Source organism: Eleutherodactylus coqui, chromosome 4 (assembly GCF_035609145.1).
Source record: "Eleutherodactylus coqui strain aEleCoq1 chromosome 4, aEleCoq1.hap1, whole genome shotgun sequence".
Classification (NCBI taxonomy): domain Eukaryota; kingdom Metazoa; phylum Chordata; class Amphibia; order Anura; family Eleutherodactylidae; genus Eleutherodactylus; species Eleutherodactylus coqui.
The window spans coordinates 14,050,717-14,073,055 of record NC_089840.1 but is presented as its reverse complement, the minus strand read 5'-3'; the positions used below and the strand labels follow the sequence as shown (position 1 = coordinate 14,073,055).

The following is a 22,339-nucleotide window of genomic DNA, read 5'->3' as shown; positions in this document are numbered from 1 at the left end:
CTGCAAGCATCATGGTTTCTTCAAACAGCTGATTGGTGTGTTCTGGACAGCAGACTACCACAGACGGGATATTGATGACCTATCCTGAGGATATCCTGGTTGTCCGGTCATCCATCAGCTGAAGTGGAGAGGGGCTGCAAAGAATGTCTTTTGCGCAAGAGGATTTTGCAGACAGACTAATGAGTTAAATAATAAATGTAATACTTTGTTTCTCCTCTCGAGGCGCTGTAGGGTAATTTACAACATTCTGCCAGGTTCCCCTATATCAGAGGTTCTCACCTCAGCCACCAGCTATTCAGACCTGCAAAAAAAAATCACAGCATGGTACGCGCCGGGTCGCCGGCTGGGTTCAGAGTCGGAATGGGCTGTGGGCCTCCTGCATTAGGAATCCGGTCTGCCCGTGTGGAGCCGGCCTCGGTGTTAGTGTGATCACACAGACCTGACCTGACTTTGGACTCTCAGTGCGCTGGTGAGAAGAGGGAAGGGAGGAGTTTACATGGGACTGTATGTTGGATGGGGCAGAGGAGAGGATAAGAGATATGTTTTACATGGGACTGTGTATTAGATGTTCTGAAAGTATGGGGTGTGTTGAGGGGCTGAAAGTAGGAAGTAGTATTGAGTTTTTTTTACATGGGACTGTAAAAGGAGATATTGGGAGAGATAGTGTGGTGTTTACATGGGTGCTCAGTGCAGGATCACTAAATCACCCCAGACAGATCACTATTGAAGGAGAACTCACCACCTCCCGTGGTAACCTGTTCCACTCATTGATCACCCTCACTGTCTAATATCTAATTTGTTTCTTCTCCCTTTCAGTTTCATCCCATTGCTTCTAGTCTTTCCTTATGCAGATGAGAATAGGGCTGATCCCTCTGCACTGTGACAACCCTTCAGATATTTGTAGACCGCTATTAAGTCTCCTCTCAGCCTTCTCTTCTGCTAAACATTCCCAGATCCTTTAACCGTTCCTCATAGGACATGATTTGCAGACCGCTCACCATCTTAGTAACTCTTCTCTGAACTTGCTCCAGTTTGTCTAGGTCTTTTTTAAAGTGGGGTGCCCAGAACTGGACACAATATTCCAGATGAGGTCTGACTAAGGAAGAGTAGAGGGGGATAATGACTTCATGTGATGTAGACTCTATGCTTCTCTTAATACATCCCAGAATTATGTTTGCCTTTTTGGCTTCTGCATCACATTGTTGACTCATGTTCAGTCTATGATCTATTAGTATACCCAAGTCTTTACCACATGTGCTGCTGCTTAGCCTAATTCATAGAATCAATTGGCTAAGTCAGATATTGGAAGTACATGAAACGCACAAATCCTGTATACCCACCATAAATAATAAAAGCCCCAGAGTCATAGTTAGGCATTTTGCTAGGGGGTAAAGAAACTTATTCAATGCTCACAGCCCCCATCCTGTTCTGTGATAGGAACATTGCCTTACATCTGTAAATTAGCGCTTGTCTACGTCTGCCATGAGGCACCCACACGAGTGCCACTGACCTGCATCCCTTCATCTTTGGTTTTTCCCATCCAGTACAAAGGGCCCGGACTCGATTGAAAATAAAAACCCTATGAAGGCCGGAAAAATGGGATTTGCTAGTCAGAAACATCCAGCGGAGGATTTATCAAAGCATAATCAAGCCCCAGACGAATGTTTACTTGTGAAGGGCTGCTTAACGCAAACTCTAATGACGTCCCGCTGTACAACACACAGCATGATAATCGTCAGATCAGCATACAAATTCTCCGCTGGATGCGCCCGCAGAACATTGCGCCGAGTGCCCAGCATAGTTATTAGACGGGGGTACAGGAGCTCATTAATTCAGCTCAGGACAAACCTGCAGAAAGAATTCTGAAAGGCCTGAAACTCAGAATCAGCCATGAATTTACCTCCCAATACGCCCAGTTGGGGTCTTAAAGTGACCCTCCAGTTTTAGGACGGAGGTAGATGACCTGCAGCTGTTATTCTCCTCCGTCCCTCCGATCCACCAATTCTGGTTCCTGCTTTCAGGAATCCAATATGGCTGATGCAATTTTCAGACTACCTAATCCTCATAGTGCATTGCTAGTTAGACTACCGATACACTAATCCTGCTCTCCGATTGGCCAGATCTACTACAGTCCTGGCCAATCAGAGAGCAGTGCTCAATGTGCATTAGGTAGTTCGAAAATTGCAGCAGCCATCTTGGACAGTCAAAAACAGCACCTGGAATCGGTGGATTGGAGGGGTGGCAGAGAAAAATAACTGCAGGTAATATACCCCCAACCCCCTCCTGTTCCTCAACAGAGTTTAGTCCTGAAAACAGATGGTCTCTTTAAAAGGGAGTGGAAACTAAGCAGAGATGCAATACCAGACATAACCCATCGACAGGTGTGGCACTGTTTCAGTAAGAAGCAAACAATGAACAAGCCCTTTAAGGGTGTTGTACCGCAACAAACTTATCAGCTATCAATAGGAAAGTCTACTCAGGGAAGTGATCAGTCCGGTCTCAGTGCTGAGAGTCCCAAAGGGGGTCCCAGTTCTTGGACCCTGCACATGCACACTGGCTGATGCACACTTGGTATAGCTTACCATTGCACTGTACATGCACCTGGATGTCCAATTAATGCCACCGAGATTATGAGATGTGCGGGTGACGTGTGCAGGGCAGATCTACTGCAGGGTAGTCATCTGATCAAGAGGTATAATTAAGAGGGGCCACAAAAGGGCACTATTTACTATGGGGAGTTACTAAAAGCAGCAATGGGTTGAGTGTGCCGAGAGGAGTCCTAGCTGGTGGTGGCGGTCTGGACCCAGATAGAGAAATGAAACAAAAATGGGCATCACCAATCGGAGAAGAAATCACCGGCAGATTTACCAGAATGATGGAGGGAAGAACACTGTAACCAAAGGGGCCACAGGAAGATACTATGACCAAATGTCACCACCAGGGACACTATAAGAAGGGCAAGAAAAGGTCAGCATAACTAAGCAGGGCCACAGAGGGGCAGGATTTACTATGAAGGAGTCATCGAGGGGGGCATGGAGGGTGGCAGCAGGTAGGGCACGCAGAGATCGGTCATGGCTGGCAACGGTGGTCTGGGCCCAGATAGAGACGTAAAGCAAAAACAGATGTCACCGGTGGTCACTGGAGGTAACTGCACTGTAATCACTATCACTCTGTAGAACTGGTATCCTGGCTATTAAATGCCCATAAAGCCGTGTGCACCCCAGAATGGAGAACATCAACTTGTTCTGCAAAATACAATCCCTCACAGCTCTGCTGACGGGAACAGAGACGTTCTGATTCTAAGAATACGCGAGTTTATAGGGCCAAAGTAGGAAGAAACAACCGTACCGATACATACTTGGCATCGCCGTAATTATACCGCCATGTAGACATAATTCTAGTTACGTGTCGTTTTAGCCCTCATTACCCGGGTCGGCTGGACCTCCACCGGACGGCAGCCCCAGCTGAGTGCCATCGCTCTACTGCCTCGACTTTTTTCTAGATTTCTCGCTGCCTCGTCTTTCCGAGGAGATTTTGGAAGATTACGAACTTGTTGCTTATGAAAAAATTCTGCAATATTATACGGCAAAAATCATCATTTTCCTTCATTATCGTCATTAGTTTTTAGACCCAAACCGGTTTTATTGTGCATTAAAAAGTTATTGTGAAAATAATTACAGCAGGAGCCCGAAATACCAGGATAATAATGGCGCACGGGAATCCTAATAATCCCGCGGCATAAATCACACGTTACGATGGGATTATTTTCTAAGGTGTCATAAAACGGAGACAGCGGAGATAAATCAACGCGACGAGCAATAAAAGAAACAGATTTCATGCTGCCAGCAATGTTCTGCATAGGGCGGTTTAACACCCACATAAAAACACCCGTCCGCACGCAGCGGTAACGGAGGATTTAATGCCGAGGCTTGGCCCCAGCAGGACCTCTCCTCCAAGGGCCAGCAAGAGTTTATTTTCTTAATATGAGGAATATCAAAGACCCTTTCAATGCCGCCGCTGACGCGTTTCCTGAGCAAGCAATAACAAACACCAAGGATCCCCATAAACGCCACCACCAGGTGGAGCCATGGAGCCAGTAGAGTCAAGTCATGGACACTCACCCAAACACCGGTATGGAACCACAATGTGAGTGTGGCTCTTGCACTGCTTGCGCCCCCTCTTGCACCAATTATTGATGGTGACGGGTTGATTGGCTTCCACCACGTTGGTTATCTGTAATTCTGGGTAAACCTGGAAAAAAAGAAAAAACACAAAAACATTAAGAGACGAGGAGTTTCTAGTAATGATTCCATCACCTGAGCAACTAACAGAACATAATGCAAAATTAATTAGGCTTGGAGGTCCAATGTCTACTGGGTCAAAGTCTGGTGTGCGGTGGAGCTGGTGCTGCCCAATACCTCAAGTCAACACGAATGCATGAATTAATGCTCATGGTCGGTTTTAGCTATGGGCATCGGCCACCGTTATTTGGGGAGGGTGGCACCAGGCCGATGTAGGCTGAGGCGATCACCTCACTTAGGTCTACCTGGCCAAATGATCACATTGCTCCTTGTGGCAGAGTCTTATGGTGCTACATGAATCATCCTCCTCTGGCTCTATCACCTTCCCTTTGATGTTCTGAGGTGCTGCCGTCAGCTAATCAGTTCCCCCACAACACAACTGCTTCATCCTGCCGCTATATTTATGTACGGAGCTTGGTTCTGGTGCTGAATGTGGCCTACTGAGCTTGGTTCTGGTGCTGAATGTGGCCTACTGAGCTTGGTTCTGGAGCTGAATGTGGCATACTGAGCTCGGTTCTGGAGCTGAATGTGGCATACTGAGTTTGGTTCTGGTCTTAAATGTGGCCTAATGAGCTTGGTTCTGGTGCTGAATGTGGCCTACTGAGCTTGGTTCTGGTGCTGAATGTGGCCTACTGAGCTTGGTTCTGGAGCGGAATGTGGCATACTGAGCTTGGTTGTGGTGCTAAATGTGGCCTAATGAGCTTGGTTCTGGTGCTGAATGTGGCCTACTGAGCTTAGTTCTGGTGCTGAATGTGGCCTATTGAACTTGGTTCTGCTGCTGAATGTGGCCTACTGAGCTTGGTTCTGCTGCTGAATGTGGCCTACTGAGCTTGGTTCTGCTGCTGAATGTGGCCTACTGAGCTTGGTTCTGCTGCTGAATGTGGCCTACTGAGCTTGGTTCTGCTGCTGAATGTGGCCTACTGAGCTTGGTTCTGCTGCTGAATGTGGCCTACTGAGCTTGGTTCTGTTGCTGAATGTGGCCTACTGAGCTTGGTTCTGCTGCTGAACGTGGCCTACTGAGCTTGGTTCTGCTGCTGAACGTGGCCTACTGAGCTTGGTTCTGCTGCTGAATATGGCCTACTGAGCTTGGTTCTGCTGCTGAATGTGGCCTACTGAGCTTGGTTCTGGTACTGAATGTGGCCTACTGAGCTTGGTTCTGCTGCTGAATGTGGCCTACGGAGCTTGGTTTCGGTGCTGAATGTGGCATACGGAGCTTGGTTTCGGTGCTGAATGTGGCATATGGAGCTTGGTTCTGCTGCTGAATGTGGCCTACTGAGCTTGGTTCTGGAGCTGAATGTGAAATACTGAGCTTGGTTCTGGTGTTGAATCTACATAGTGATGTTGTTTATTGTGCTCTATTTATATACAGTGCTTGGTTCTGGTGCTGCATTTATGTAGTGAGCTCGGTTCTGGTATAGTATTTATTCATGGTGTGGTTCTGGTGTGGATATATGCTGATACCTTATTGCTTTCTGCACAAGCAAAATACAAGCAGACTGCCTATCAGTGCAATATATACATTTTTGCATAGGGTGCCATCTAACCTAAGGCCATCATAGTTTATGCCTAAGTCTTAACCATCATCATAGACACCATTTGAATCTATGAGGCCCCGATGTAAAATATCTACCAGATGCCATAAACCATTATGTGCTATAATACGGTTATCTTCTCGACAGATATCCATCAGATGTTAGATTTATTCCATACTTCCTGGACAGCTAGATACATATCGTTGAGTTTACTGAAATTTGAAAGCAACCACCCCCCCCCACCCCCCAACATGTTTGCCCTACTCAGTGACGTCATCAGGGTTTTGGGGCCATGGCCTTTTAAGGAATGAATTGCTATAGTAGGTACAGCTGTTATACAATATATGACACCGCATCTTATATAGACTAAAGTGGCTGCACGAATGCTGCGGTCACTTCAACCAGCTGATTAGTGGGGATCCCAAGCGGCGATCCTCGTTAATCAACTACTGATGTACTAAGCGACACAAAAATAAAAAAAAAATGGCATTTTGGCGCCATCCTCCAAAGACAAATAAAAATGAGGTAGAGATGAAATCCAACTTCTTTTGTATTTATATAAAACCCGTTTCGGGGTTTACTCCTCCAGTTACGCTCGGACAGGTACAGAAGGAACTCGCATTCAGATTACTTCAGTTGGGTCGGGGATCCAGAGATTATTCTAATTACCAGATTGGAGTCAGGAAGGAATTTTATTTCGACCTTAAAATGAGGAAGATTGGCTTCTAACTTATTGGAGCGTTAACATTTCTGCTCTGCATGTAAATCAGTAGCGAGCGGTCCATCGGGAAAGCCGGAATGTCTCCAATGGGCCACCCCTCTCTCAACGCATTGATGAAACTCATGCATGAGGCGGGAGCTCCTGCACAGTGGAGTCTACTGAATCTACCCGCAAAAGAGAAGGATGAACTACGCATGCGCCGGACTCTGAGCTTACGCGAAAATTTGGCCTCCACACTGATGATGTAAAGGACATCTCAAGTCAAAGTAGGAGGGAGAAGTAGCACACCAAAGATGGTCCGGACCGCACCAATGGACCGCTCTATGGTGACTTACATGCTTAGTAGAGACTTCTTTTCAAAAAGTATCCTTTTAACAAGAATGACCAACAAAGTAACACTGTAAACGTTCATGACTTTCCTGTTTTACTGGTGAAGGTGGTTTCATATCCACTGAACTAGTGACAGGTTCCCATCAAAGGAGGAGACCGCCATCCTACATGCGTTAATGGCCAGTGTGGAAACCGGAATATTTCAAAATGCTTTTATATACATAGTAACAACAATAAATAAGATGGTTCCGTCACCGCCTCACGATTCATTCCCTTTGACAAGAACTTCCTTGGAATACGTAAAATGTCAGGCTGCTCATGGCGCTCCCAGGAGGCTCTCGGAAGGTGCCAACCACGAAGTCTCCATACGTCGTAAAGCGTTGGAGGAGGCCGACATCTGACAGTGAGCAATGTCGTTATTAAAGTGGAGTTTGTGGGAGCGCACTTGGTAATGTGGCTGGTGAATACCATTACGCTTTTATAATGGTTTCAGCGTAAAATTATTTCCTTAGGACGTGCATCTGCGCGATAATAAACAGCAGAAATAATGAATACTGGAGCCGCGCATTACATCAAACCACCCCCAACGTCTTATCAAACCTCTGGTGTGCTTGCAGCGACAGTTACAAATGATTGCATGAGCCGTCCTCGGGGACTTCCAGGGAAGAGGAGATACAAATTGCTATTCATTTTCTGTGCCCCTCTCCTTCCTCGTATCCCCGCTTTACTGTATATCATTTTCTTCACAGGAAAAACAACATTACAGACTTAAAAGCAAAATTTCTATCACCGCGACTAGAAGTGCCAGGATACACATGCAGATCCTGAATTCGTGCCGGCTCAGTATTTATAGTCTGTGGTACTACACTGCGTTGGCAGAAGTATTGGACGCATGTAGAAGGTGATGACATTCCATTTTATTCCCATTTGTTGGCCACCTTTGGCCTCGATGACTGCAGTAACCCTTCTAGGCTGCTTTCCACCAAATTCCCCTAGATGCATGGAGGGATTTGCCTACATTCGTTGAGGAAAGCTTCAGATAGTTATGTGGGGGATGATGGGTGTGTTGGGTGGCATGGAAATGGTGTTCTAGTTCGTCCCAAAGATGCTCGATGGGATTGAGATAGGGCATTTAGGCCGGTCAATGATGTTTGCAGACGTTCTACTCCTCAAACCAAGCCTCAACACTGCGTGCCTTACGACATGGTGCTCGGTCATGTTGGTAGAGACATGGAGGTGAACCAATGTATTGCCTCAGGGGAGGTGATGCCACATTGTCCAGGATGTCTCTGTAGCCATTGGTGTTGAGATTGGACTTCACCATAACCAATGGCTCTAGACCTTTCCAGGAGAAATTGGCACACACCATAACAGAACAGTCCTCCAAACTTCCCTGTTGGGATAATGTACTTTTGTAGAAACCGCACTCCAAGCAACTACCATACCCAAGCGCCGCCATCCGACTGGAAGACGGTATACTAGGATTCAGTTGTCCACAACATTTGCTTCCACTCACTTACAGTCCGACGCTCCAAGCCCCATCACAGGCGCCTCTGTGCAGTCACTGCTGGGATGTTGTGTGCAGCCGCTCGTCCATGGTAACCCTTCACATGCCATTCCCTACGGATGGTTCTGGTGCTAATAAATGTTCCAATAGTCTGCGAGACTTCCTGTGCGTGGGCAGACGATGTGTGTCATGTCTTCACAGCCAGTACAAAGCTTCGTTGTCCATGTTCTGTCAGTTTATGTCTCCCCGAATGTGGTTACATTGTACAAACACCAGATATAGATATAGTACAATGTGCGCTCCTTGTACATGTTCAATAGATTTGTTACAGCTCACTGATAATGAAGTGTAACCAGCAAGTCATGTTCAGTCAGCGTGAGAGTCCTGGTGCTGCAGTCAACTCTACAGACCTGAATAGCAGATTGACAGAATCCTTTCACCAGCTGCATTATGCAGTATATGCTGTACCCTTTATGTACTAAAAAAATCATACTGGAGCACACATATAATAACCAAACACTTCAAACCATCCCGCATTAAAATTACAATTTCATTGAGATTTTAAAAACTCTGACCCATCAAATGCCATCACATAAGTAAGTTGAGATCACTGGACCACCATGAATTGTGTAACCCTCCACTGGAAAATGTCCCGCAATTCTTATATCACATCTCTTATACTCACTTCAAATAGAGTCCTAGACGATATAGCCAAAGGTGGCAAAGTACACAATCACCCTAAAGATGCCCCTAAGAGGTTTCCTCACAGCAGGGTGGTTGCCCTGAAAAGCGCGTCCCCACAGTCCATAAGACTGGCCCTCACAATCGTTCTACAAACACCCTAATACACATGTGCCACAAAAACATGTATGGAGTCCAGCAAATAACTAAAGCACCTAACACGTTTTCCCCATGTTAGATGGTCGGGTTCCTCAGGGGACATCCGGTATAAAACATTTAAATGCCAAAGCTGCATCAGATGAAGTATCGCGGCTCCGTGAATGGGACGTCCGTGGATGACAAAAGACATGAAATGAGTATAACAGAAAGATGAAGCTCCCTTCATGAACTTTACATTGGCCAAACCCCTGGCGGTCTGAGAGAACCACAACCTTGGCCCCATATATCTTTATCATATTTTCCATATTATATGTCATGTGATCTATTACTACCCTCTTTCTGGATATATTTTGGTGGTATATTATCGCATATGGGTCAACCTCAAGGCCAATTGGGCCAAATCTAACCTGCCACGTCATTTTGTGTGGCCTGTAATGAAGTCTGGATGCAGAAGGACCAGCTCTCCACTTTCCTTGGAGGACGCAGCCAGCACTTGGCATAGGAGGCGGCGCCTTACAGGGAGTGGGTGCCATCTTGGATTCTGAGCTGCAGCACACCTCCGCCATTCTATTCAGCAACTCACAGGTGGTGGAACAGCACCGAACCCCTACTTGGGCACCCTAGCCACCTGCCAAGGTAGGAAGCTCTAAAGAGATGAAAGGGGAGAAACCCCAGCATAGTGCACAGAGCTGCACAGCCGTGGTAAGGAATAGTTACATACAAGGTTCATGCAGTTTTCATGGACTGAACATCAGTGCATTCACTGCATATTTGGAGCTTTTTGCATTTTTTATGCATGTATGCACACATGCAAAACAAGGCAAGACGTCCCCATAGATTTCTCCTGCCTTCATGCATAAATAAACCGTAAATACACAGGTATCATGCGTATTCACTGCATATCTATGCAATCCCATTTACTTTAATAGGCAATATGGACCAAAATAGGACATAGTGCAATACATATGTAAAATACATATGTGCAAGACGTATGTCTGAAAACCCCAATGCTTGTAATATGGAGCACAAATACGCTGTGTGAATGAGGCATTATGCAAAACTTTTTAAAGTCAATCATAATGCTGGTGTGGACCTCTTGTGAAAAGGCGTTTGGCACCCCTGATGTACAAGTACAACATCAAACATTCCCCTGGTGGTAACACTGGGTACTATTTTTCTCTTTGAGGGCTCAGCCACACTGGCGTTTTGATGTGCAAATTTTTGTGCACATCACTGATGCGTTCAAAAATTCGCGTGACCGAAGCGGGTGCCACAGCGGATAAACCGCACCTAGCAGCGTTTATCTGCTCAAAAAGTGCGTTGCCCCCCTGCTGAAAGCTCCTCAGAGCAGTTCAGGAGAATAGCCGGCTGGATGCGGCTGAGCCCCGGTAGCTCCAGAGGCGAGTATAGATTTTTAAAAAAATTTTTTACACAATTTTAGGATAGTTTTCAGGGAAGGGTTTATATTTTAAGCCCTTCTCCGAAAATCACTGCAGGGCTTGCCGGCAGCCCACTGCTTTCAATGGAAAAACATTGCGCTCCTCTGCCACAGCTGTGACAGCAGCTGTGGCAGAGGATCGTGATCTTCACTATATGTTTTCAATGGGGTCAGCGCTGCTGCCGCCGGCCCCACTGAGCACAAGGTGCATATGAATACACAAAACACTGGTTTGCCGCAGTTACATGCGTTCTGCGAACCGGTGTCAAGTAATTTTTACCGCATACGTTTGTGCTCATGTAAACTTCGCACATGTGACCGCTCCCATTAAAAAGCATTGGTTCTATTTAGATACGGACCGCAAACGCAACTGACAAACGCGCGTACAAGCGCCCGTGTGACCGAGTCCTGAGAAATCTAAACTCCATCCCCATTGAATATACACGGCAAATTCTTTTTTGGTTCTGCCCCATAGTTTTTCCACTAAAGACTAATGATGATCGAACTTTTGAAATGTTTCGTTCAGGTGGTTTGTCGAATTTTGGCAAAAAGTTTAGTTTGTTCAAATTAGTTTGAACGAAACCAGAACTTTACTAATACCTCTAAAATGAGTATTTAACATGGTGATGTGGTGGCCCTGTGGGCTCAGCAGTTAGCACCTTTACCTTGCAGCACCAGAGTCCTAAGTTCAAATCTGACCAAGGACAATATCTGTATGGAGTTTGTATGGTTTCCCTGTGTTTATGTCGGTTTCCTCCCACACTCCAAATACATACTAATAGGTGAATATACATTATACACCCCATAAAATAAGTGCTGGTTAATATGTATGCGCTCTATAATTAAAGGTGATTATGCAACACGGGGAGAACATACAAACTCCACGTACATATTGTCCTTCGTCCAATGGGACCCCAGTGCTGCAAGGTAGCGGTGCTAACCATTGAGCCACAGGAGCACCATCATCCCCTCCTTTTAGGGTTGATCCAGGTTTAATTCAACTGTTGAACTTGGTTTAAGGAAAAGGTGTTGCACCAACACTTTATGATCTAAGATTGGCAAAACGAAGGTCAAATGATCCGTGATCAAAGGTTGAACCTAGAAGAAATGTATCACGCATGGCGATTGGTGACTGTAGGCAGCTGATCTTCCTAGCATTCATAGCGATAGCAAAAATATGGCCACTTGGATGGAATTTCACCACCTAGGAAAAGCCCATCAGGCTGTAGATTTGAACCATGATGACTGGCTAAACTGGAGAAAAACTTTATTCACCTTAAGGGTGCATTACCACGAACGTATATCAGCTCGGTTTTCACGCCGAGTCGATATACGTTGTCCTCGTGTGCAGGGGGGGGGGGGATGGAAGAGCCAGGAGCAGGAACTGAGCTCCCACCCCCTCTCTGCCTCCTTTCCGCCCCTCTGCACTATTTGCAATGGGGAGAGGCGGGCCCGGGGGGGGGGGCTAATTCTCGCCACTTAGCCCCCACCCCCATCCCGCCTCCTTTCATTGCAAATAGTGCAGAGGGGTGGAGAGGAGGCAGAGAGGGGGTGGGAGCTCAGTTCCCGCTCCAGGCTCTTCCATCCTCCCCCCCTGCACCCCCCCTGAAAACCGAGCCGATATACGTTCGTCTGAATGCAGCCTAAATCTGAGGTCAGCTCCTTAGACTGGGACGAACCACCCGAGGTTTGGGTTTGCTCTGAACCACACTTTTACCAAAGGATGACCCAAAACAGCGTTTGACTGGTTGGGTTGCTCAACACTAGTAGAGGCCACTGATCACCTCTAGTTTAATTTGGATCCCCCTGAACATAGAATTATGACTAAACAGCGACAAATGGCCAACTATTTCTGGATGACAGTGTTATAATAAATCCCCGACTCCTTTCTAAAAAATTCATAACATTTGTTTCAGAACTAGCAAAAAAAAAAAAAAAAAAGCCCATTTAATTTTTGTTATCTCTGGATGATGCCGCCTCGGGCTACATGTTCTCTAAAAGGCAATATAAATATTGCAGGAGAGGAAAATTATTATATTAAAATTAGTCAGCCATTAACCGTGACAGGTGTAAACTGCTAGCAGAATGCCAATTATTTTGACACTTGGTGAGCGAGAGCAAGCGGAATTTCAATTTGTGCTCCCTGAACAACCGAACTACGCTCAAGAATCTGACATTTGAATATACTTTTAGGGTTACATGTATATAATCTTTATAGGGGGTTGAGGAAATGTGCAAACGCCTTGCATCAATTCTAGTACTGATCCCGATTTACAGACTATTATAATCCAGAGCTGAAATCACAGTTTAGCTACCTTCAGAGCTGGAATCTTAAAACATTTTTCAGAAGCAGCCGAGGTCTTCATTCGCCGTTGATTTGCTGCTGTTTGCACTTTGATTGAGCTCCATCACTTCAGGTTTTAATTTTCAATGTAGCTTTTCCTATTTCTCCACTGTTTGCAATCCATTTACAGGTGGAGGGATCCTAATCAGCCATTCTGCCCATACTGTAATGTCCGGGACTTCCTCTCCTACACTTCCCATGCTTCCTCACACAGTCCTGCTCCAGTCAGCTGCAAGGCAGCATTTGAATGCTGCATGTAGTAACTAGCAGTTTCCTAATGTCCCTGTTACGTCAGAAGATAAATGCCCAACAACAGGCAGTGGATTGCAAAACTGCTGGAAGGGAGACCACTAGTGGCAGGCACATCAAACTTAATCTTCAGTGCTAAAACAAGAAAAAAATGTGAAAGAAGTTGTACCAGCATTAGAAGTTGTACCCTATTTACAGGATAGGCGATAACTTACTGATCCACAGGAGTTTCACAGCTAAGCCCTCTACCAAATTTGAGAACCCGACTCCCAAGGTTTCCTCAATGTGACTCAAGGGCAAAGATGACAAAAGGCTCAAATTTATAGAAATTGAGCAAGAAAGCAAAACAAGTCTTTCTGTTCACCACTTTAAAGACCCTTTTACCCGGCCCAAATACCGAGCGCAAATATTCTTTGAATCGTTTGTCAATCAGGCCGTGTAAAAAAAACAAATAATCAGGCAACGACTCAGCAAAGGCTCTTTCATCAGCTAATTGTTTATTTTTAGTGAACATGGGACCGAACCACCAACCAATGGGGACAAGTAATCGTACTAGCGATCGCTCCCCCCCCCCCAGCCAAGATTCTTGGACCATGTAAACAAAAGCAAACAAGCTCTGATCAACATGATTGTCAATCAACATCCATTTACATCACGCTGAGAATCAGCCATCTAAAAAGAACCTTTAGATAGTTTTTCTCGTGATTTCAGAATCATTGGTGGTCTAGAGTAGCCTCCATTGTTAGTGGCTTATCGAAATGAAGAGTTTCGGGACTTTTCTTTCCAAGTTTTCAACCATCCACTGGGTAGATATAATGTCATGCATGTATATATTGTAGATACTTGCCTTATCTTGGGGTCCATTCACAACAGCAGATGTTCTATAGAACCTAGGGTTTCAAGCATTGGGAAACTGAGCAAGTGTCTAGAGCACCACAAATTTGCTTTTGCTCCCTTCAGTGCCCTAGACCTCAAGGATATGTAAAATTAAAGGAGTATTTTGGTTGCAGGATTTTTTTTTTCATGTTTCCACCCATCCACTAGGCCCCTCACCGATCCGGAGAACAAGGATCTTGAAAATGAAGGGGGGAGGGGGTTTATCCCTTTAATTTTACATTTCTAGGGGGTTTTGGACAGTGGAAGCATCAAAAGCAAATTTGGGCTACCCTAGTAGATAGGCGCCCTGCGCAGTTGCCCAGTTCGCCAATCCTTGAAACTGGCCCAGGTTCTATAGAACATCCACTCTCATGAATGAGCCCCAAGATAAGGCAAGCACTCTACACTAGACACATGCATAAAGTATCTACATTAGGAAGGATCAGGTTTCTAAGTACCCCTTAGAGAAAAGAAAAAAAAGCATTCTCCACTTACTGGTTTTGCTGAAAGTACGAAAGTTCAACGTGATGATTTCTAAGCACATTTCACAATCTCTTTTTTGACATGAACCCTAAGTAAAGGAATCCATCAATCTCCATGGAGACTAGATCCGCACAGATGCTGACGGCGTGGCTTGACACAAATAACTTCCTTAAAAGTGACTATACATCACCTATTCTGACACTGGGAAGAGAGACAAGCCTCGGTTTTTCGGTACAAATTACTTTTTAGCGATACTTAAAAAGATGTCATTTCCCATATCTGTCAGACTGTCATACGACTAAACAACATCAAAGGTTCTTATCTTAGAGAGTTCTCGCCTTCACTGGTCTTGAGGAGACGTCTACCTGCAAGTGGGACCTTCCAACACTTGAGGCTCCACTGCTTAGCAGAAGATTCTCGAGCATCAAAAGGAAGTTGTCTAATGAGCCATGTGACTTGTCCTCCTCGGTGATCCTTATGAAAGGATAGGGAGACAACTTGGGTTTTGGATTTCAGCCACTAAACTGTAGAATCGGCTGCAGTTACTCCGGCCAATTTGAGGGTTTTAATTTTGATCAAAGACTTTTTACAAAAAGGTCAAGAAGAGCAACTCTACAACCTGCCCATTAGAGGGTTGTACCAAAATTGCAAGTTATCCCCTATCCACAGGATAAGGTAGACCTTGCTGATTAGAGGGGTCTCACTGCTGAGATATGAATGGGGCGCTGGCCAAATACGCACAGTCAGCACTCCATTCTTTTCAATGGGACTCACTGAAATCTAGGCAGTCGAATTGACAGTGAATGGAGTGATGATGGACTTGCGTAATCGGTTTTTTATCCAGTCTTCTCCTCGCTATGAGGGAGGCAGTAACCCCCATAGTGGGAGCAGGGAACATGAGAGATCTGTTCTCAAGATTAGTGAGACCCCCACCGATCAGCAAGTTATCCCCTGTCCTCCAGGTAGGGGATAACTTTCAATTTTGGCCACACCTCTTTAAAAGGGAAGCGGTCAGCACGTTAGTGTGCAAGAAAACGAATATACCGACAAAACAATGAATTATTGTACTTTTTGTTCAACTCGTACCTTGAAGACGATTGCCCATGTGAATTTACAGACAGCGGTCCGGTGGCTGGGCTGGACCGTCTCTCCTGGCCGGACTAGGTCTCCTACCACAGCCACTCTCTGGCACTGCACTGTGGATGACATAGGAGACTGCGCATGCACCGCGATATCCCAGCTCAGCGCATGCGCAGTTCATCCGGCCCTTTTGTTGGCAGACTTGATAGATTGAACTGCACAAGCGGGGCTATTCGCCCACTTCCTGAACTATGATCAGCGGTGCCAACATCTCCATGTCACAGTGCCAGAGAGCGGGCGGTATTCAGGGATGTAGTCGGGCCAGAAGAGTCAGGCCAGCCCGCCCATCAGACTGCTTACCTGAAATCTACATGTGGAGCGGACAAGGTTTATACCATTATCTTCAAGGTGTGAGTTGTTTAAAGCAGTGTTCCCCAACTCCAGTCCTCAGGGACCGCCAACAGGTCATGTTTTCAGGATTTCCTCAGGTGTTGCACAGGTGATGTAATTATTATCAATGTCTTAGACATTGCCACAGGTGGTCTTACTATAGAAGATCCTGAAAACATGACCTGTTGGTGGTCCCTGAGGACTGGAGTTGGGGACCCATGGTTTAAAGTACCAAAAACACGTTTTGTAAAGTACGATATTTCATAGTTTTATGGGTACAGCCGATTTTAAGCACACAAAAAATGATGGATATCACTAGAGAAGATTGGAAGAGATCAGCCGTGACGTCGAGACCGAAGAACCCCAAATGGGTTGTGCTGGATTACTTTTTCATTTTTAACCTTGGCTACGATGTGGCAGCCATGGCTTGGCGAGTACACGGCACCAATCATCCCATATATCTCCAATCTCTAAGGCCGGACTCACACGACCGGATCTGCATTGTGGATTGCGCAATCGGTGTTCGTGCGGACTTTTCACAGAAAAACGAGGGCATTGAAAGGCATGCATTTTTCGAATTTTCCTTCACATTTGCGGGTGCGATTTCCATATTCTGCGAGTGGAAGATAAATCGTAACATGCTCTATTTTATTGCGTAATCTGTCAATGGAGGTGTCTGACCTGCAGCCCATACGCAATTAACATTGTGTATGGGCTGCGGCTACCCGCGTCGTTGCTAAGAAACGGTGTGGGAAATACAAAAAATCCCCCAAAACTCTACCGCATGACCATCTGCGAGCCTCCGCGGTCACCCGCAATACAGTTAAGGAAGGTACACAGGGTCACTGGCCAGGCTCACAGCCAGAATCTGCTTCGGCCTCCCGCATGCGGAATCCAACCCAGTCGTGTGAGCCCGGCCTAACAGATCTGATGCTGTAGAAGGTCACATGACTGCTATACGTTCACAAGTTGCGGAAACACTGTGGTTCCCCTGCGGAGCTTCCACAGCAGAAACACAGCAAATCGGCACGTTAGAGTTTCAGCAGAGTTTTTTCCCCTCTATGTGTGAACAAGATTTGCTTTCATCCCATTTCCACAGCAGTTGTACCGCAGCATTTCCACAAAGTGTGAACGCACTCTTAACTCCTTGAGTGGCACGCACGGAAATTTTCTGGGACGAGCTCCACTGCCCATAGCGATAAAGCCCGGAAGATTTCGAGGCTATGTATCACTATGGGAGCTGCAGAGACCTGCCTGCACAGACCCACAGAGAACCAGTGCAGGACTTTGAAAAACAGAAGCAGGAAGATATTGCCGATCTGCTGTCAATCTCCCGCTTCTGAATTCAAACTCCTGCACTGGTTTGTTTACAGGTTGCCATAGAGACCATCAGCTTGTCAGAAGCAAGCCGATGGTCTCTGTGGCAGGGAGAGCTGGTGCTTGGCTGTCAGAGGACAGCCAGGCACCAGCTCTTACAGCAGAGATCAGAGAAAACCTCCTATCTCTGCTGTGTTAACCCTTTAAATGCTGCAGTCTATGTCACTGCAGCATGTAAAGAGCTGTCACCATCGGACCACACCCCCGGAATGTGATCAGGGGGTCCTGATGGGTCTCTGTGGAAGTCCCCTTAAGGGACAAAAAAAAAAGTAAAAAAATTCTTAAAAAAATAAAAACAAAAACACTTGTCCCCCTTTACTTTGTAAAAACTTAAAAATAAAATTACACATGTGGTATCCCTGCACCGTAATGACCCAGAGAAGGAAGTTAGTACATTATTTAACCCCTTAATGACACAGACTTTTTCTTTTTTTCCCATCCCCCCCCTCCCGTTTAAAAAATCATAACTCCTTTATTTATCCATCGACGTCGCTGTATGAGGGCTTGTTTTTTGCGTAATGAGTTATATTTTTCAGTGGTGCCATTTAAAGTACCATATAATGTACTGAAAAACTTTTACAAAAATCTAAGTGGAGTAAAATGAAAGAAAAATGACATTCCACCATCCTTCAGTGCGTTTTGTTTCTACGGCACACAAACTGCAACAAAAACGACCTGATAACTTCATTCTATGGGTCAGTATGATTACTACGATACCAAACTTGTATAGTTTTTTCTGCTGTAGTATTTTTTTTTTTTTACAGACATTTAATTTTTTTAAATTATTTTCTGCTGCATCTTCTGCGCGCAATAACTTTCCTATTTTTCCGTCGACATAGTTGAGCCGGGGCTAATTTTTTTGCGGAATGTCCTGTAGTTTACGTTAGTATCAATCCGGAATACATATGACTCTTTGATCGCTTTTTATTGCATTTTTTCTGGGAGACCGGGTGACTGAAAAAGTACATTTCTGGCGTCTTTTATTTTTTTTTACGGACTTCGTTCACCGTGCGGTAAATAATGCACTACTTTGATAGATCAGGCTTTTATGGATGCCGCGATACCAAATTTGTATTTTTCTTTTAGGATTTAGATTTTTTATTATAGATATGGCAAAAGAGGGTGATTTAAACTTTTATTACTTTTTTTTTTTTTTTTTTTAAGTGTGAAAAAGTCATGAAAAAGAAAAAAAACTTTTACAATTTGGTATTGGCATAATCGTACCGGCCTGTAGAATGACTTTAATACGTTATTTATACTGCTCAGAGAATGCTGGGAAAAATAAAAATAAACGTGCCAGAATTACAGATTTCATTAATCTTGCCACTAGAAAAAAATGAAATAAAAAGCGATCAAAATTTTACATGTTGCAAAAAATTTGATAAATGAAGACTGGAGTTCATCCTGCATAAAGCATGGCCTTCCGGGGCTCTGGCAATGGGAAGTAACATTACTACCCACCACTCAAGGGGTTAAAGGGGTTTTCGAGGACTCTAATATTGGGGACCTGTCCTTAGGACAAGTTATCAATATCAGATCGGTGGGGGTCCGCCACTAATTAGTTGTGTGAAGTGACTGCAGTGCTCAGGTGAATCCCGTAAATCTACTTCAGTGTATTTCAGACACAGCGCTGTACATTTCATAGTGGCTGTGCCTGGTATAGCAGCACAGTCCCATTCACTTACATGGGACAGAGCTGCTCACAGGCGACGTCTCTTTCCCAAGAAGAGCTTCAGCAGAATAGTCGATGGCTCACGCTTAAAATACGAAAATTTAACGTATATCACAATGGCTCTGAAAGACTGGTTTTATTTTCCGATTGTAGATTTTTTTTTATGCCATTGTCTAAACACGACTATGAAGGTAGCTACTTTGCGTATTTACGGTTAATAGCATTTAGAGATCCGCTTTATAGCAGCCTCATGGGCTAGTCACACAATGGACAGGATTGGATGCATTGAGTTTTATGGGGGGGGAGTGTTGTAAGCATGCTCTATGCAGGAAGGGGGAGGAGGTGAGCTGTGACATCACCTATTGTAAATGGTGGCTCCTCTGTTATCTATGTATAGGTGTCACCTCTCAGTGTAATCCTGCCTGTGATGATAATGAGATGACAGCTGCGTAGCTTTTCTACAAAACAGGAAGTGTCAGACAATTATTAGGCTTAGTGGTCGGTGCGAGAACTGCAGAATTTTAGGTTGTTTTTTTTTTGTATAGAAACCTAGATCCGGCATTGAAAATAAATTTTTAAAAAAACACCCCAAAGATACTTTAAAAATCTGTTTAATATAAAAAAAATAGGATTTACGCAAGAGGTAGCTTTCTGACGGCGCCTTCCCTGTAATAAGTAGTGAATTCCCGTCAGGCGCGGTCACATGTCACTCTGTGTGATCTTCACGTTCGGCCATATCTACCTTTCGTGCCTTTGAAGCGCCAACATGATACGCGGGATCTGAGATCAGAGAATCTTCTGTACATAATTGCTGCATAGTTTGTAGTTGGTCGGCCGCGCGGCGCGTCTCACCGACTCCTCTTACATCTTTCTTGACCTTTGAGTTGGAGCTCTGAGTACACTTCCCTCAGGGGTAATAATGGACGATGCGGAGGGGGAACCGGTTACTACTATGAAACACTGCTGGGGAACATCAGCTTCAGGCTTATCACATTCTGCATCACTGTATGTGAGTGATTTGTGTTGATACTTAAGGGCGCCATCACGCAAGTGCTGGCGACAGCCGGTAGCGCTCGTATTTTCCCAACAATGGCCGAAGAGTGCATGAGCACGCCAGCAGTTAAAATCCAGCGATCTGAGCGACTTCCAACGAGGCCCGGTCATCAGCGCTGGACTAGCCGGGGCCTCGCTGCCAGCCGTGGGGGGTTTTCTTGTGTAACGGTGTGGAGAGTATACCGAGAATGGCACGATCAAGGAAAGGGGATGCTGTGGATGGAAACAACTCATCATAGATAGGGGTCAGAGGAGGATGCTAAGACTTGTTCGACTAACAGGCGCTGCGCAATCAAGAGCAGCCGAATACAATGCTGGAGCTCCAACGAACATGTCCAAACGCACAACTCGCCGTTTCTTCGCACGGATGGGCTGTAGCAGCTGACCAGTTCCAGCGCCATGGTGTCCAAGAGGAACAGAAAGGTGAGACTCCAGTAGGCCAAAGAGCGCAAAACTTGTATCACCGAGCAGCCGAAAAACATCCCTTGGTCAGATGGATCCGGATTTCTGTTGCCCCGTGCTGATGGGAGGTCAGAATTTGGGGCAAGCAGCATGAATCGCTGACCCCTTCCTGTCAGCTAGTGGAGTAATGCTGGGGTTTCCTCCGCACATCCTGGGTCCTCAGATTCCTGTAGATGGACGTTGCAACAAATTTCTATAGTTCTAGAGGTCAGATATGCTACTACTTGGGGGTCTGTAATAAAGGGGTCATTCAGTGCATGCTGAATTAATTACATTGTCCAGGATGTGAGAACCAGGGCCGTTTGTTACCCAGAATCCTCCACTCCCATCCATGGGTTGCGGCCAATCTCGCAGATCGGTTCGATTCTAATAAATGGGGCTGAGCTGCAATACCACTCACAGCCTGTGGACAGGTGTGGTGCTGGTTTTGAAGGAAAGCTGCCATGGCTTTCTAACCTTCGACACTTTTCTTGCTACTTAGGTTGGGATATCTTGAAACAGGCAAAGATGGACACATGAGAACTTCTCTACTGCATTGGAGAAAATCAGGCTGCTAAGGATATACAGCCCAAGAGCCAAGACCTTTAAATGGCTTTGTCAGACGGCTTGTCAGACGGCACGTCCCGAGCAACCAATCTCACTCCGCTCAAGGCCAAATTGGTGCTGGGTAGGGATGAGAAAATCCTTAAACCTGATTTGTTTATTTGCCAATTCATAGAATTCAATGGGAAAAACAGAAAATTCTTCTTATGTATTTTGCATTCGCCTTCAGGTTCATTCATCTAATATATGTAGCATTCATTTGTTGAAATTCCGTGGTGGTTTTATATTTTTAAATACATTCCTGGGGGCGGCCATATTGGAGGCACTTCCTTCCTCTATTGTTGGTATGGACAGTGCAGCAGGGGGTGTGCTTTATGGCAGCAGCAATGAAGGGACGGTAAAGGGGTTGTCTGGTTACTGGATAACCCATCTTCAATAGGGAGCTGAAGAGGTTAAAATAATAAATTGAAACATTCTTACTAAAGATGAGCGAACACCAAAATGTTCGGGTTCGCGTTATTCGAAACGAACTTCCCGCGATGTTCGGGTGTTCGTTTCGAATAACGAACCCCATTGAAGTCAATGGGCGACCGGAACATTTTTGTATTTCGCCGATGCTCGCTAAGGTTTTCATGTGTGAAAATCTTGGCAATTCAAGAAAATGATGGGAACGACACAGCAACGGATAGGGCAGGCGAGGGGCTACATGGTGGGCTGCATCTCAAGTTCACAGGTCCCACCATTAAGCCACAATAGCGGCAAGAGTGCCCCCCCCCCCCCCCCCCCCCCGCACTGTCAGCATAACGATCGTTCTCCTCTGCCACAGCTGTTACAGCTGTGGCAGAGAAGAACGATGTTAGCCCATTGAATTCAATGGAGCCGTCAATACAGCCGACTCCATTGAATGCAATGGGCTGCCGGCGATCGCGGGATGAATTGTCGGAAAGGGGTTAAATATATAAGCCCTTCCCTGCAATTCATCCAGAAATGTGTAAAAATAAAAAATATATATATACTCACCTGGTGCCGGCAGACGGAGTTCAGCGCGGCAGGCTGCAGTTCTCCTGAACTGCTCTGAACAGCTGTGAGTAGTATTCAGCAGCCGGGGATTTAAAATCCCCGCCTGCTGAATAAGATGCCT

At 45.5% G+C, this 22,339-nt stretch overlaps 1 protein-coding gene across 4 annotated transcripts in view; it reads right to left on the bottom strand.

Annotated features, from left to right (window-relative positions):
* APP (amyloid beta precursor protein) overlaps positions 1 to 22,339 on the bottom strand; it is a 272,009-nt gene that overhangs the window by 153,561 nt on the left and 96,109 nt on the right. For all 4 annotated transcript variants that reach the window (XM_066599092.1, XM_066599089.1, XM_066599090.1 and 1 more), the window contains exon 3: positions 4,122 to 4,251. In XM_066599092.1, coding sequence (XP_066455189.1) covers positions 4,122 to 4,251 — 130 coding nt within the window. The remainder of the gene's footprint in view (positions 1 to 4,121; positions 4,252 to 22,339) is intronic.